Source organism: Perna viridis, chromosome 3 (genome assembly GCF_037379345.1).
Source record: "Perna viridis isolate PV_CMFRI_1.1 ecotype Kerala chromosome 3, ASM3737934v1, whole genome shotgun sequence".
Lineage (NCBI taxonomy): Eukaryota > Metazoa > Mollusca > Bivalvia > Mytilida > Mytilidae > Perna > Perna viridis.
Genome location: NC_142447.1, coordinates 28,350,234 through 28,368,153, shown reverse-complemented (window position 1 = coordinate 28,368,153; position 17,920 = coordinate 28,350,234). Strand labels below are relative to the sequence as shown.

General features: G+C 34.1%; 1 protein-coding gene across 1 annotated transcript; it reads right to left on the bottom strand.

Moving 5' to 3' along the window:
• Positions 1-71: 71 nt before the first annotated feature.
• LOC148621718 (long-chain fatty acid transport protein 6-like) lies at positions 72-15,779 on the bottom strand. The gene is made up of 11 exons (XM_088576397.1): positions 15,626-15,779; positions 11,259-11,657; positions 10,758-10,868; positions 10,225-10,437; positions 9,613-9,768; positions 8,199-8,323; positions 7,637-7,828; positions 6,963-7,062; positions 1,001-1,196; positions 786-883; positions 72-439 (listed from the first exon to the last, which is right to left on the bottom strand). The coding sequence occupies exons 2-11, from the start codon at positions 11,626-11,628 to the stop codon at positions 129-131; spliced, it is 1,872 nt and encodes a 623-aa protein (XP_088432523.1). The 5' UTR covers positions 11,629-11,657; positions 15,626-15,779; the 3' UTR covers positions 72-128.
• Between the last annotated feature and the right edge of the window lie 2,141 nt (positions 15,780-17,920).

Genomic DNA, 17,920 nt, shown 5'->3' with positions numbered 1-17,920 from the left:
TATCCAACTACAATGTGTAATTCTAATACACAATTTTATTTTACTTTAATCAACATTTTAATTAATTGAAATTCTTGGTTATGAAAGCTTTATTACATTCACAATCAATCGAAATTCAGTTTAACTTTTTATAATCTAGATTGAAGAACAAATTTATACGAGTTTTTATTCAGTGGTAGATAAGTGTTATCTTCATTGGATATATAATATAATTTATCAGATATCACATTAGGGTCAAACCCTTCCTTGATAAGATCAACTTTATGGTGTTTGAATGTTGATGTGACTCGAGTATCCTTTTCAATCCTCAGAAACAAGGGTCTAGCATATCTAGGCATGTTTTTAACACAATGTCTATATAATTGTGTCAGTTTTTCTGTTGTCAACTGTTCTGTCGGCTTCAATTGTATCGCTGCCATTCCAGCCCTGCCATCATAGCCTGAAGCGAAGATTTTGTTTATTAATTTGTATATAAAGATAAACTATTATCAATTTAACCCATCTTTGATTACAATTATTTCGTGTTTTATTTTGTTTATTTGTTTGTATGAATGTCTTTTAAAAGAATAATCAAGGGAACGAAGGTTATAGCGGTAATCAAAAGAATACAATCTAGGGACAAAGACCAGATACGGAAAACAGACACACACTATTGAAACTATTTTATGTTTAAATATTTGGCCGACTTTGTAGTTGGAACTTAATTTAATAAACACTGTTATACTATTATTAATTGTTATTTGTTACATATAAAGATAATTCAGATTCTGGACGGAAATATTTACCTGGAACTGTTACGCCATAGACATTAGCGTCTTGAATAAAGTCAAGGGATGATAATATATTTTCCACTTCAGTTGTAGACACGTTTTCACCCTTCCATCTGAAATAGCACATTAAAATCAACGTTGAAGGGTGAATACTTAGAAAATACACAGGACTGGATTACCGAGCAGATGCCATAAACGTGAAAACTTATAGAACATTAATTTAAAATTACCTAAATGTATCTCCCAAACGGTCTTGGAAGTATAAAAAGTAGTCTTTGTCCATGTAGAGAAGATCACCAGTATTGAAGTATTCATCTCCATCAACAAAGGCATTTCTGACTATCTTTTTCTCGTTTATTTCCTTTGATCCCATATAAAAGCCTTTCGTTGTTGGTGGTATTCCTTGAAGAAGCAATCCAGTTTCACCTAATAAAGATATGAACCGTTGAGTGTTTGATTTGAGAAATGAGGAAAATGTTTGACGTTAAAAAATTTATTATTCAAATAGATTGAAGTAGATTTACGTCTCCGGCTCCTAAAAATGACTTTTTTTTTAATTAAAAATGGGACAGAAATTTCAAAATCAGGATTTTTTTCACGTCGCTCTCTTGTATTTAGGCACTATAATATACAAATCTTTCAATTTTTGGTGACCAAAATAATGTTTCCTCTCTGAAACTGATGTGGCTATGGATTAAGATCATGTTTATACATCATATAGCTAAAATTAGTCTAGCAAATATCAGGTCAAGAGTAAAAAAAAATAATAAAAAAAATAAAATTATAAAACCCTTCCCAACTATCCCACATTTTTGGTGAGAGTTGGATGAAATTTACTTGGCCTAAACAAGACATGGCTTTGTCTGTAGCCAGCAATTGGATGAGGAGCTGCTTGTTCTTTCTAAAACAAAACGGAGCATGAGAAAATATGGGACTCGTATAGGCCGGGAAGTTTTCCCTGCGATAGCACAAGATAGCCTAGGACTCACGCAGACGGGTAGCTTCCCTGAAATAGCACGAGAAAGTCTGGGACTTGTGCAGGAAAGCAGCCCACGTCACAATCAATTATGCATGGCCAATCTATAGTGATCACCTTGTATAGCACCCAAAAATATATCAATTAGACAAAGAGCAATCTATGATGAAATTCGTGATTGTTTATTATATCTAATTTAAATTCTTGCACACTTATATAGAAAATAAAGAGTTACAGGAGACAACGTTGGCGTAGTCCTGTATATACATCGAAGGAAGGTGAGATTGTTGAATTGTAGATGACTTGGCATTTACTGTTTTCGTAGAATCCTTGAAAATCTTTACTACTTGACAGGGATTCTTTAGTGTCTTAGTACCTTCCAAAGAGTATTTCTGTTAACTATGTCGAAGGCCTTCTTGAAGTCCACGAAGTTGATGTAGAGAGTTGATTGCCATTCTATGGACTGCTCGAAGATGAATGTGGCAATTGTGTCAAAACATGATCGGTCGCACCGGAATCCTGCTTGCTCATCACGGATGTTTGTATCTATTGCTGCCTTGATTCCTTCCAGAATGACTCTTGCTAGGACTTTACATGGAAGTTAGAGTAGCTGAATTCCTTCACAGTGTTTGGCCGTTGCTCAGGTCGCCCTACTTTGGAAGCTCAATGATGTAACCTAAACTACACTTATCATGGCTTTCCACTGTTTCCCAGATGTTTTCAAAAGCTCAGGCACGATACTGTAGGGCCCCGTGCAGGTCCAAGTGTCAGAAGTATCAATATGACAAGTTTTATATGTTGTAAATTTCGATATTTTATATATTAATAGGCCCGCGGCAGCGCTAAGCTTGTCGTAAAAGGCGACTAAATAGCGCTCAGAACCCTGACGGGCGGCTAGGTCGCTCTGCCTACAGAGCAACTGGATTGTGTGTCCCAGGTGGTGGAATTAGATAACCCTGGCATTTTACATGCTAGGTTTGTCAGGCTGTAATACGAAAAACCTGACCGCAAACCATAGTGGTTCAACGTGTTGGAAAAGATGCCACGTTCCTTGCACGTTAAATTACCCTTCTGTGGTATGCTACGGGAGTAAGAACCATTATGCTCCGCCACTGAAGGCTAAATTGTCCGATCCTACCCACCTCTCCCAATTTCCAGTGGTAATCAAAATGTGTCAACCCCATTATCCTTGTGTCCCATCCCATTTTCCATTTCATCAGTATTTCATGTTCATTTTATCATCTATTTCATGTTTGTCGCCTGAATATAGCTGAAATATTTCTGCTGGGGCGTTAAACCCCAAATATCAATCAATCAATCAATCAATCAATCAAGATCTTTCAGGTGTTTTCTGGGTTGATCTTCAAGACCTCAGGTGGAATTTGGTCCGGTCCTTGGGCTTTTCCAGTCCTTATTCTCCGTAGGACTTTATTATTTTGTGATTGGGCCAGTATGCACATCAAAATCTTCTCCAGGGGGTAGATCAGGAGCGTCTTGTATATTTTCTCCATTTCAAAGTGGTCGATCTATATTTGTTATCACAATGCCATCTTTGTCTTACCCTAGTTTGGATGTGTTGGTCTTTCTACTTGGCAGTTGGCGTCTTGTGTTGTACGCCGTGTTGTTGTCATTTCTAGCCATTGCATTCTTTGCTTTTGAAGCAAGGTCGTCGATATTTCTCTACTCTTTTCCTGATGCTTATGGGTTACCTCGTCAACTATTCTTTCTGCAATCTTGTCTTGACCTGGTCAAGTTGTATTTTAACAGACCTACACTTCTCAGTTGTCTCGATTGTATCATCAGATAACCATGGCTTGTATTCTTTTGAGAATCCAAGTTATTCTTGGCATGTGTTGTTATATGTGGAATTTACTCTCTCCCATTTTTTGTCTACTGTGCCTCTTCCTTATGTCATACTTTCTACTTCTAATCTGATCTTGCGTAGATGTCCTGGCTATCTTGATCTGAAATTTAGCCACCACAAGTTGATGATCGGACGTACATCAGCACCTCTATAAGCTCTAACGATCTTTCTCCATCTCCCGGTGACTGTGATATTGTCTATCAGGTTTCTTGTTTTCTTTTCTGGGGATACCTTGGTTGTTTTGTGTATATCCTTGTGAGGGAATGGGAATGTCGTACCTCCTATGATCATATCGCTGTGGGAGCAAAAATCTGCAAAGAGTTGTCCATTTTCGTTGATGTTACCCCTTTCCCGTGACACATTCTCTCCCTGTGTTATATTTTCAAACTTTGGCATTCATGTCACCCATAAGAATCAAGATGTCCCGTGGTGTTTTCAATCTAGAGTAGCTTAAAGCTGGCGGTAAAACTCCTGTTTGTCTTCTTCCTCAGCAACGTTGGTAGAAGCGTTGCATTGAATGACTGTTGCTTGTTTGTATCTTTGAAATAAATCTTGCCATGATAATTCTTTCACTAAAAGGATTGCATTCAATGAGTGATGATTTGGCCATTTTACTGAGATTCCTTCTCCATGCTGATGGTTACCATCCTCTTGGTGGTCCAGGGTACAGTTGAGTTTGCCCTGAAGATAGTATGACCGCTCCAGATGATTTCCATCTCACTTCGTTACAAAAATCAAGGTTGTATCTCTCCATTTCTATTGCAGCCTGGGCGGCTTTTCCGGTTTCGTATAATGTCTGAACATTCCAGCTCTAAATCACTGAGGCGGTCTTAAGGGAGAAAAGTTTAATTGGCGGATAAAAAATTATAGTTTAGTAAAATCAAATGTAGTTTGTAATACATATACACATTTCAAGAATGTTGCATTGACTTCCGATCATTTAGTGAAAATATTAATTAGTTTCGTTATTAAATGTATTATGTGAAAGATGCATATCTAAAGAATGATATATACAGGTGACAATTTTATATTAAACAGACAAAAATACTATGGAGTAATATTTATGTACATTATTAAGGTTTGACCACAGTCTGCTATATAGTGGTCGTTCAAGTAGTTGAGAACATTCAAGGTCATTAATTATATAAGACCAGTGCTTTCGTAACAAATACGAGATTGTGTGTAATGTTGGATAGTATTTTGCTACAAATGTTAATAAATTTTTACTATTTTTAATTGACTTAATGTCTGTGAGCACATGCTCTGCTAGTGGGCAGAACAAGCTGTATATTTTGCAGTCGAGTAGCTTTTTAATGAATTAATTGATATTATACATTAGGCATATTGGACTAAAATAACTATTAATTCTTAAATGTCGTAAGGTTTCACCCTGTTCCATTTGGATTTAATTGCACTTTCTCTAAGACATTTACTGAGGACTTCGATAACGTATAAACAAATTTGAGTAGTTCAGGTTCTTATTAGCAATATTAATGTTAAATAGCATTTGAAGCTGATAAAAAAAAACTCATTAAGGACAATAAAACCATCATCTCAGGACTTATTATGCTGTACTTGTTCGGGAACTTTTCAACCAAAAATTTGATAACTTACACTTAATTTTATGTCACATATGTTAGGGCTAGGGAGTGTTCCCATTGCATGTCATATCAAGAACTATTTCTAATATTAGAAGTAACTTGTCATTGCTCAAATGTATAGCACAGTCTTCTATTTTATTTCCAAGTATACGTTTTCAGTGGTCTTAATTAGTTCATTACTGAACATGGTTGTATACATGCTTGTCATGTCATAAGTATATACATAGGAAAGTTGTTGTCATTTAGGAACTGTAAAAGTTTCGAGCTGTCTCGTACACAAGTTCCTTGGTTTCTAAATTTAGGTAGCAAAAATTAGTCATGATGTCTACGCAATTTCCATAATGGGAAATAATCGGACGGTCTGGTATTCTTATCTCTTCTCTGTTATAATGTTTAGTGATAATTCGTGTATTTTTCTGCATTTTTCTAATACTTTGTATAACATACTGGATTAATATAAAACAAAGGTCTCTAGATATTGATATCCATTTAGTTGCTCTATAACATCATGATAAACCGATGTGTTACATACTTCCTCATACATAATTTAACATGTTGAATGGCAGTTTATGATTCATTCACTATATTTACATGAGATTTCTCTCCTCTTTTTCTTTTTTTACTTTTATTTTCTACCCAAACATTTTTTTATAGAAACAGAATACAAAATTATTTTTTTTACCATTGTGGAACTTTATTTATTTTTTTCTAGCCACAGAAAAATTATTTTTTTTTAAATATTTTTCTTCAAAAAAGTTAAATTAATATTTTTTTTCAAGAATATCCAACCCCCCCCTATAAAAATGGTGGTCACTATCTTAGGCGTCATATGACCGGACACAATATAAAGCATATTTAATATTTAAAACCTCAATTATCGATTTTACCAAACAAAATCGTAAATGTAAAAATAATTGCATGTAATGACACCACAACACCACAAAGTTATGTTTATCATATAACGTCATGACGTACGATCAATTTTACACGTAGGACTGTTTTCAACTCGATCCCTAAATTTACTGGGTTATTGAACTCGGAACTTGACCCACTATCGTCGCTCTCGATACGGGTCTGCTATTGAATTATTATGGAGAATAATAGTTAAATTTAAGTGCTTTATTATATTAAATTTTATACACCCATCTTGCTTGAAAAGTTTTCAAAATTAAATTATGTCATAAAAATGTTTCCATGTGCAATAATATTCATTTTTTTATTATGTCAAATATTTGTTTTCTCAAGTCAGCAATTTCTGGCGTCTTTTTGTCTTGTTTCGTTTTCAACTTTATATTTTCGTGTTACTTGAGTATAAAGGGCAACTCTTTCGCTGTACATTTGTGCAGTGATATACTGTGGTTAGCTACAGCATGCCCTGTGGTATGAGGGTTTCCTCGTCGTTCATTGAAGACCAATGGGTGGCCTTTGGCTGACATTTTCATCCCGGTGGGGTTGTTATCTCTTTGACATCTACACCATACCTATTCTCGTTATATTTTATTGTTTACATGCGTAACGTCACGTATGACACTGTCTATGATAGTAATCAGTAATGTTTTGAAAAAATTTGACAGTTCTAACATCGTTGGGAATTTTTCAGACCTATCTATACGTTTACATATCTTCCCTGTATCAATTTGATCCGATGGAACAGTGTAGCGAATAGAGTCGTCACATTCTGAGACGTTCGTATAATATTGATTTGTTGTAGCATGCATCATTAATTTTATATATATATATACACAGACTACCTATTTTTACAGGGATACATCTATTGTTTTGGTCTCGGAGTGGTGTGTAAGTCTCAATTTCACATTTTACGATTCCAACTCCAAATGGGTTAACTTTCCTCTGAAAGTATATTCATATATCATAAAACATTTTTCCTCCACTTTGCGTACTAGCTTTATATATAATGCGTTTAAACTCGGAAGTTAAAATAATTTTTTCACAACATTATGAATTGCATGTCAACGAACATTTTGAGAAACCTTAAATGCAAAAAGAAAAAAAAATCAAACAGTTACATCAATGTAAGAATATAAGCAAATTTTCTCGGAAAAATATTGAATGATCCCTAGTAAAACGTTCTTTTTGCATTTTATTTGTAACTATACACGTGCAGTATTTTATCAAAACCGACAAAACAAAATCTATGAAACCCAATGCTTAGACACTTGGCCATTGTTTCCTGGTTGCAAAACGTATGGAAGATGTTAGTCTAATTTTTATCTAAACGGTTGTCATAACAGTGATAGTGCTGAAAGTCGAAATGTATTACCGACAAAGATGTAAGATGTTTTACGTATCAAACAAAGCTCACATGAGCCAAACAATAAAGGCCTGAAAGGTAAGCCTCTTTCTAGAATAGCAGGAACATGTCACTTGAGTCGCATATAAAATAAAATTGAAGCCTTAAACTTACAAGTAAAGGGGAAAGTCGACCAATTGATCCAACTCTGCCACTGCTATTGAAAAACGCGGAAACGGCCTCTGTGGCACCATATAGTTCAGTTACTTGCTTGATGTTAAATCTTTTCATGAACTTTTCCCAGATATCCATTCTGAGCCCATTTCCAAATGCGAGACGTACCTTATGGTCTCTGTCTTTACTATTCTTTTAAAAAATAAAAAAAGAACTGGTTGTAATGTAAAGTACTCGTCCGTTCTAGTTACGTTCCATATGTTTATGAATGACTTCTTAAGGAAATAAATGGCAAGGGGGTGACTAGAATAAACAACCAATTTCTTTGATTTTAGTCACTTTTAACGGTAAAAAATTAGCTGGTTTCAAACAAATGGAATTTGTGATAAGATACTTCAATCTTACATGTTTTCAACTAGTTGTTTTAGCCTGCACTGTGAGCAATAATCTAACTTTTTGGTGTTTTTTGCATTCTTTACTTAATGACTTCAATGAAAACTCTTGCTGTTTTTCATTTTGATTCTTTCGACAAAACGTAGCTTCTTTCATTGCACAAGAGTACCTCCGGTAGAGCCAAAAGATATCGGCATAACTCTCCAATATACTGTACAACTGTTACATTATATCTACGACAATCATCGAAGAAATGGTGTGCTGAAAACTTTTCCCTCACTACTACAGTATTTCCTACAACATGGAAATAAAAACAACATGATTTTGAATTAAAAAAAAAGAAACACGATATATATTATTTGCAGATAACTTGATATTTGGCTAGACCATGAAAACAGAAAAAAAACTAAGTATAACAAAATAACTAAAAGAATACACACAGTAACTTAAAAATTAATTACCGACCCGGACATACCTGAAACTTTTTCAAGTTTTTTATAGTCAGTTTAAGTTTAATCAATCATCGCAAAAAAGAAATTGGATCCAATTAATTACCTAGAAGGTGTACTTTTTATATTCTTAGTCAGGAAAAAAAACAGTATTGAAAGTATATATCCCGAAAAATCAATAAATATGTATCTGAAAGCCAATTCAAACACGATTCAACAACTTACACATACAATGATGACGTATTCAAGTATTTCATTTTAGGTCATTTCGAATCATGACTTTCATGTTAACAGGTATAGAAGAACTCCTGACCTGATAATTAGCTGTTACCATTGCTACATTTCATTTATGAGTATTTACTAAAACAAAACAATGCTTATGTAGAGGGCATTATCATGAAAAATGTACGCCATTTTCCATTCCAAATACCAGTTATGAATTTATCGCCCCGTGCAGGTCCGGGTGTTAAACGAATAGGCCTGCAGCAGCGCTAAGCTTGTCGTAAAAGGCGACTAAATAGTGCTCAGAAACCTAGCCAGGGGCTAGGCGCTCTGCCCACAGAGCAACTGAGATGTGTGCCCCAGGTGGTGGAATGGGGTACCCCTGGCATGTTACATGCTGGGGTAGTCAGGCTATAATATGGAAAACCTGACCGCAAACCATAATGGTGCACCGTGTTGGGAAAGATGTCACGTTCCTCGCACGTTTAAGAACACTGCTGTGGTATTCTCCCGGAATAGGAACCATAGGGCTCCGCTACAAGAGGCTAAATTGCCCGACCTTAGCCATCCCCCTTTTTCTAGTGGCAATCAAAATTTGTCGACCCTGTTATCCTTGTGTCCCATCCTTTTTTCATTTCATCATCATTTCATGTTCATTTTATCATCCATTTCATATTTCTCGTCTGAATATAGCTGAAATATTGCTGCTCGGACGTTAAACCCCAACAAACAAAGTTATTAATTTATCGAAAATTTCATCTGTATATGATACAAGAATTGTATTGTGTTTATTTCATGGAAGAACTAAAAGCGAGTATTAGTATGAGGTAATGTCTTCTTTTTATTGCACATCAATGAATTATTGACTATTTTTAAATCCGTGATCCTTATTTTTGATTAAGTATGATGTACCAGACGAACATGTTGCAAGTGAAGCAGCACATCCAGTTATATGATACATCGGCAGGCAGCTGTATACAATGTCGTCTTTCTTCACTCCTAAAAATGTCCACATTTTGGACATTTGCATACCTTTTTGTTGGTTAATTATTGCAGGTTTTGGCAAGCCTGAAGTGCAAGCATAAACATATGTTTAGTTAAAAAAATTCAAACTTTCAAGATGCTTTTCGTTAACTTTAAGCCATTTCTAGTGATGCTGGAAAGACAATGTATCAGTGGGAGTTATAAACTCTTACTATCTAATTATTGTTATATTGACGAAGAACTATAGGCAAGAGAATGAATTTATGTCACGTGTATGGTATATTTTTTTAAATAGTATTTTAAAATATTAAATCACTGTTTTAAACCCAAAATCAAAATGCTTGTTCGCATGATAAGAAATCCTTCATGAAACTTTACAACAAGTTTATGTCAAGAAATCAATAATTATCTTAACAACACTGTGTTTGAATAAAAAAAGTTTTTATTGATGCATTATCCGTTTGAGTGTCTATACATACAAAGTGAACGAGTAGGTTAATATACTTCACAACGATCTGCTCTTAAACCCAGACATTTTACCTGTTGTTCCAGAAGTGAACATGTAAAATAAGGTAGTACTTAAATCCGTCGAATTCCTCATTGTTTTACTAATATCTGCACTGGAGGCTTTAAGCATTAACTGATCCCAAGATTTGTATCCGGATAGTGGTTTCTTAAATTCACATCCCATCAAGTAGACTGGGATACTTACATTTTGTTTAATATCAACTAATGCGTTTTCTAATTCTTCCCCTGTAATAAAGAGTATCAGGGAACCACGATTCTACGGGAAATCTAAAGAATGTAATCTAGGAACACAGAACAGACACACACAACAAAGAACATGAAATAATCAAAAATAATACATACAAAGTAACAAGAGTGAATAAGCATTAATTAGTTATACTTTTGCTTATGTTTTTTTTATTGAAATATGGAAAGTTTATATATAGATACATAATTACAGTATTACTCATTACTATAAACAGTTAAAAGTAAGAAAACTTTCTCTTGTGTAGTTAATGATGGAAGTACCTATATTGTGCAACATTGAATGTATACATTCTATATACCTTTTCCACATATAAGAAGCTTTGACTCTCCGACGTTTATACAATGCAAAAGGGATTTCTGTCGGATGTTTGTATTGAGTAAAACAGCAGCAACACCAATTTTCATGAAACCTGTTAAAGCAGAAATACAATACGAGAAGAGTACAAATTTAAGCATAATTAATCAATTTTAAAGCGCAACAGCAGTTATTTCATTTTATATAAAGATTCTACATTCTACAGAAATTCAGTTAGAATGAACAATGATTTATATGATAAAAACTAATAAGTTTTAGCTACATTTGTTGATGAATTCGCAAACAAAATACTCGGTATATTACTAAGCGTTGCAACCTACAGAAATTAAGCAGTTGTCGTTTTAAAATATCTCTTTTTTATTGGTTATGTTCCTTAAACTGCTTTATTGGTGTCTTGGCGGAGAAATTGATAAGGTCACAAAAAAAGCAAAGAAAAAAAGTTTTTATTGTATTTGACGATGAATTATGAAAATAAGAATTGTACCTAAGAGAGTCCATATGTATGCTGGCTCATTATGCATAAACATTATAGCAGTATCTCCAAATTTCAATCCCAAAGTTAGCGCTATATTTGCCACTTTACATGCTTGTTCGTTCATAAACTCATAGCTGTATATCCTATCCTCAAATATCATACATGTTCGCCTTGGTACTCGGTTGACAGACCTCTCAAACAAATCAATTAGAAAACGATTGTTTTTTATATCATCGTCTATTGACTTTTTCATTTTTATGCCTTCTTTAATTACGGGAATGTCATATCTAATCCACGGAAAAAAACTCCTCCATGCTGCTAAAGACAAACCAACTGTTCCGCCTATTCCAAGAAGGACTTTTTCTTGAACTGATGACATACTAATGGAATTCTATCATGCAAGGAACTCTAAATGGAATTCAAGGAAGTCGAATGGTAAGCAAAAAACCAAAAATAACATGTTAACTAAATACGTAAATGCATGTGTTTTGTTTGTTTGTTTTGTCTGTTTGTTTGTTTGTTTTTTGTTTGATTTTAGTTGTTTTTACTATTTGTTTTTTGTGTGTGTGCTCTTGTCCACCCTGTTCATACAGTCTAAAAATATACACATTAAACTAAAAGAGTATTTCAGTTGAAAAGTTCTTCTATATGTCACATACTTATACACAATAATAATACACGGGGTAATATGAAAATAATATACGAAGAGGCTTAGAATATTGGAACAAATGTTATACCTTGCCAGTGCAAAAAAAAAAAAGCAATGACGACAGATAAATTGAGAGCCAGAAAACAACGATTTTGATCCAACGTTTACAACTTTAAAACAATTTTAGGTTTGTGACATCACAACTCGGTCAATTTACGCAAAAAATTAATGCGTTTTGACTTCACTACTCAGATTGAATGGTTTCAATTGAAAAAGAAATATTAAGATTGTATGGTTTTGTGTTTTCTCTGTTTTTTTTTAAAAAAGTACACATAGTTTTAGGATACACTATAACCTATTTTAAAACTACAGAAAAAAAGACAATCATTTCTACACCGAGCAACAGGAGATTAGTATGCAAGAGTTTCTCCTTATCGACATATTTGTCACTTTTGGAGGGATAATATTTCAAAAAATTATCTTCCTTTTAGTATCATGTGAAGGACAAAATGGTTAAAGCGCCTAGATCCTTTAATTTCAAATATCAATAAATTTATGGTGTTCTCTTCATTATTAATTCTAAACTTGGAGAATGGCTTCCGTTTATTTATCCACCAGAAATAGAAATTAAAGAAACTATTATTCGGGCTCTTCGGCATCATTTTTAGACCTTCACATCAGATATAACGACAGCAGTCATTTCAGTACATACATTTATGACAAATGGGACGATTTTGATTTTAAAATCATAAATTTCCCTTTCTTGTGCAGTAATACACCAGGCGTCAATTTTACAAAAAGTCGTAAGTGTAAAAGAGTAATCAAGGGAACCAAGGTTATAGCGGTAATCAAAAGAATGTAATCCAGGGACAAAGACCACACATGAAAAACATAAAAGACATACACAACAAAGAACATAAAGTAACTAAAATCATACATACAAAGTAACAAAAGAAATGGGCAACTCGGACTCCACTAAAAACTGGGAGCATGGACCAGGTGCACCGGTAGGGTGAGCTTCCTCTGCTTGTCTAGAAACACCCACTGAGTTGCTCATAAAAAGTCAAGTCGGGGGTAGACAAACGAGGAAAGGAAAACTACGACCCGTTGAATAAATCAGTTTTCATGGTGCTGATGGATACACCATAACGATCCACGAGTTCATGATGACGACCATAAAACTTCTGTAGTGATGACTTCAATCTTGTAGCAACATAACCCTTTTATGAAGCCTATTTGTTAGAGTTCCAGCGCGATACAAAACGTCTGCGTAGTTTCGGCAAGCTCTGGCATAACGTATGAGTTGTGATATGAACACTCCATACGCAGGTGCTGAAGGGATGTTGCCACAGATGAAAGAAAAGTTGACAATTCTGAATGAAAAGTCATCACGTTTGTCGTAAAGTTTTGTCAATAGTTTTCCTTTACCATCGATTTCTAAGTGTAGGTCAAGATATGAGGCTGACTTCACAGTGTCTGTAGTATCCTTTATCTCAAGTTCTTTTGGGTAGATGCGATGTATCAAATCCCCGAAATTAGGATTGTTTAAAGATAATATGTCATCTACATAGCGGAAACTGAGATTGGAGGATCTAGCCAACCAATATTCTTTCTTTCCGATCAGATCAGCTATAAAGTCAGCCTCATAAGAGTGAAGGAATAGGTTAGCAAGTAAAGGGGCACAATTTGTTCCCATTGGAATGCCGACCGTTTGTTGAAAAACACGTCCACCACACTGGACAAATATGTTGTCGATTAAAAATTCCAGCATTTTGTAAACATCTTCCTCTGTATATTTGGAAGATGATTTGGAATTATTTCTTACAAAGTATGAGGAATCTCTACCAAGAACTATATATTTGTATCTAGGTGTACCATTTTTGTTTTGGAAAAACAACGATGTATAATGTTTTTAACTCGGGATTTTAACTGAGTATGGGGAATAGAAGTATAGAGTGTTGAAAAATAATAGGTTTTAATGCTATTATAATCAGACAATAGTCTTGAACTGATTGTCTCCAAAAGATCTTTCGAATTTTTCAGGATCCACATTGAATTAATACCAATACGGGAGTAACAAGTGTTGTGGTAGGACTGCAGACCCTCTTTGACAGTTGTGAGTATCGTAGTTTTGAAAGAGGTTTGGTGGTACATTTTGCAGATCCAGCTATGAAACGTTGTTTGTATGGATTCTTGTGGAGTTTAGGAATCCAGTACATAGACGGTAAATCACAATCATCATCCTTGGTAGAGAGACCAAACGAGAATAGCACATATTTATGGTTTTCCACAATCTCTTTTTTGGAAAGTGTGGTAGCAGAATAGGTTTTATCACTGCTATTATTTTCTACGTCTACCTCTGATAATAAACATTGGATGTAAAACGTTTTGCAGACAAAAACAATGTTGTTTTGGGCTTTATCTGCTGGTACGACAACATATTTGTCATGTATAGTAGACAATGTTTTTGCTACATCGGGGTCTTTGAAAACTTATGTAGCCTTGGCACTCATTGACCTACTTAAAACTTTAATTCGTTTCAAAATTATAAAGACCTCACGACCTGTAACCACTCTGACAGAGAATCAATGTCTTCTTGTTCTCGTTTTATCCATTTTCTTGCATAGTCTTCGACGGCATTCATAAGAACTTTAAAGTTATAATTCTAATTTATGGAGCGTGGTTCACGGTACTTGGGACCTTTAGAAAGGATATTACGCAGACATTCGTTGTCGATGATAGTTAAATCTCCCGTATCGACGTGACCAGAAGGACCATATTTGAATGGAGAGGTTTTGCAAGAACAGTCAAGTGGTTTAGCCTTGAAGTCCTCAATCTCGAGGTTCTGCAATAGCCTTTAATAATTGAAAATTTTTGATGCAATGGGTGAAGTATAGGAATATGAAATAATTGGTATGGATTTGTCTTTGAAATATGGGGGAAATTTGTAAAGTTGTCCATAAGTAATGACCTTACAACATAAAATAGTATTGTTATGTTATAACTGACAATCAATTTTACACTGACGACTTTTTGTGAAAATGACGCCTACTTCAGTTGCATTTTACGGTGTTTGTATTTCTCACTTGTTAATTCATGTCAGACCTTATAGCGACTACTCTGACTTCTTAACACGCCACCGTTGCCTAGGAAACAGGCTTTTTGACCACGGTTATAAGAAAATACGTCTCATATGCTGCCTTAAAAAGTCTTATTTCCAATATCCATATTTTATTGAAAAATAATCTGTTTCTGACAAACATATTATAGATGATGGATATTCATAATGTCTACGAATTGATTTTTTGTAGTTTTATTTGTATATCATTATACATCTTGAACTTGACCCACATTCATTTATTGTACATGTTCTATATATTGTTTAGACTACATATCAAACCGATTTTGAGTGGTGACATCTATATGCTACCCGTTTGTGTTGAAAAATATACCGGAAATAATTAACTGTAATGGAAGCAGGGGGTTTAGCGAGCTCTGAAACCTGGTTCATACCACCTTTTATTTCGAAATATTTGTACGATGTCAGGACCATTGCGGTAGTTTCCAACTTTCCAAATTTTACCCTGATGTTGCCATTAAATATACTGACTTTCCTTTTAACTACTGTCTAAATCTTAAAAGTTCGGAAATGTTGTGATTTCCTTTATATACCACCGAAAAAAAACTGTAAAGATTGAGAGATTAACGTTCACAAAAATATATTTACCTTGAAGGTTAAGTCCCATACGCATATATGCAAATTGGTCTAAAGATCGTTCAACATACCGACTGTTATCTCTCGCTATAAGGTGGATGTCGGCATGATCGTGTCAAGGTAAACGCTTGACATTTATACTTTGCACTAACACGTCTTTTGCGTTAAATAGAGCAGACGATGAGTTAAATTTAATCGTGAATCATCGTGTCCGTATAAATTGATAACAAAAAATATGCATAATAAACCGGTAAAAAGTAGAATCATTTGGTAAAAATGGAAGTAAATGCAAATAAAATACAAATGAAACGTAAAATCAGGTTTGATTTGTATTTAATTCGTATTTATAACAATTTGTACCTTTTAATTTGTATTATTCATATATACATTAACTAAGACATGTCATTTTCGTAATTTTTGTTTCTGTTGAAATATGCCTTTGAATTATTTGTACTAAATTGTACTTTTCCTGTATAATTTCATTTGATATCTACAAATAAAATGCAAAAACAAGACAAAAAATCGACCTAGATAAAATCCGTATGCGTGAACTTCTGGTGACATAAAATCTCATTTTCTGTAAGGGTCGATAAAATGAAAACAAGACATGTACTTACCTATGTATCCGTTATTGCTATTTTTAACCAAGGTGAAAGTATTTTAACTAGGTGAATGTTCTCTCGGCAATTTTCGGAATTAATGGCCAAAAATTATTAGATTAGAGCTATCGATCTTCTTTGATTAAAAAAGCCTTGTTTTCTGTAATTACTGACATTCATTGAATCAGCAAAATTCATGCAGTAGAATCACAACTGAACAAATTTGGCAGCTAAAGAAGCTTTAAACCAAATATACTCCTTTCACCTGATATACTTTTTTTTTTAATTTATTTTCATTGCACTGTTGCTTTTCTGTTGTTTTGGTTCTTTTCATTGTACTGTTAAATCTAATTAATTTTTAATAGTCATGATTTAATGCATACTCTCAATCTTCTAATTTATGTATTATATTATTTTTTGGAAAAGACATCATAAGTTTGAAAAACTTGTGTCCTATCCCTTTTGTGAAGTTAACAAATAAAATTGTTGTGAACTATAAAAACCTCTTTACAGAATCGCATTTAAATTACTAATTTTTCTTTGATAATAATATATCTTACAGCTACTAAAGGTTACGCCACAAGAAAAATATAAGCATAGTAGTAAAATATAATAATTTAACATACACAATTAAACTGTAGAAACAATAACACCAACCTATATAGTAACGGGTTTTCTGAAACAAGCAATGCTGTCTACAGACATATTGAAGATACATTACCGAAGTATGTATACACTGATTGCTGACTTTGTCGATGTGGTCAACATTTAATTTGAGGATGGATTTGACGAAATTGTCAAATTGGAGACGTACTGTCATTTAAACTCGTTCCAATAACAATTTGTTATACAGTATACATATTTTAAAATATCTAAATTGACGTGCATACCTTAGTATTGTCTATGTTGGCATGTCACAGACTATGAGTACTTACTGTTCATCAGCTGTGTCTTAACTAGCAGTCTGTCTAAAAAGTGACAGGAGGTGATTCATGCACGTGAAAAACTCATTGAATTCAGTTTTATTTTTTTTTTGTTCAGAAACCGTTATAGATCACATAACTAGTCATAGGTTTTCGTTTGGTTGTTGCGCTTTTTTAACAATAATATAGATTGTACATGAAAATGACACTTTGCAAGAGTTATCGTTCATGATTTGATGTCATTTGTTTAATTTTAGTGGGAGATGATTGTGTGATTTTCTAAAAAGTGCAGATCTGAGTGCAGGAATGATTATGTCTCGTGAAAGTATAGCGTATGTAGACTGAAAAAGCATCGTTTGTTCGGTTGGTTTTTATTCGCCATGAATCATTTTACCATTGACAGTGTCTGAATTTTATATGGACTGGTACTTAAATGGAATGTTTAGTGCCACGATGATCCTTAATGTGTGAAAAGGCATAGCTGTAATGGTTGATTTATGGTCTTCTCTATTGCAAGACACATACTCAATGTAAGTAAATTGTCGAAAATACAGCCAACAAGTGTATGAGGCTGAGGGAATGATGGGAATGCGGAGTTTTGCTGAGCATTTTCCATCTCCTGCACTAAATTCCCCTTAAGGCTCATATCTATTACTTTCAACAGCTGTAAATTGAAATGAAATACGAATATTTTATTCGATCATACACAAGAATTGTTTGCCCAAATCCAAATTTCTTTGAGTATCTTCATTCTTTCTGTTGTTTGGAATTTCGTTAATTAGAAG

What these genes read in the sequence shown, in the direction of transcription:
- LOC148621718 (XM_088576397.1), bottom strand. Translation starts at nt 11,628, where the DNA reads ATGTCATCAGTTCAAGAAAAAGTCCTTCTTGGAATAGGCGGAACAGTT. An exon ending in ACTTGCAACATGTTCGTCTG is followed by an intron (nt 8,324 to 9,612) that starts GTACATCATACT and finishes TCCATGTTGTAG; the next exon opens with GAAATACTGTAGTAGTGAGG. An exon ending in CGTTTGGGAGATACATTTAG is followed by an intron (nt 884 to 1,000) that starts GTAATTTTAAAT and finishes GTGCTATTTCAG; the next exon opens with ATGGAAGGGTGAAAACGTGT.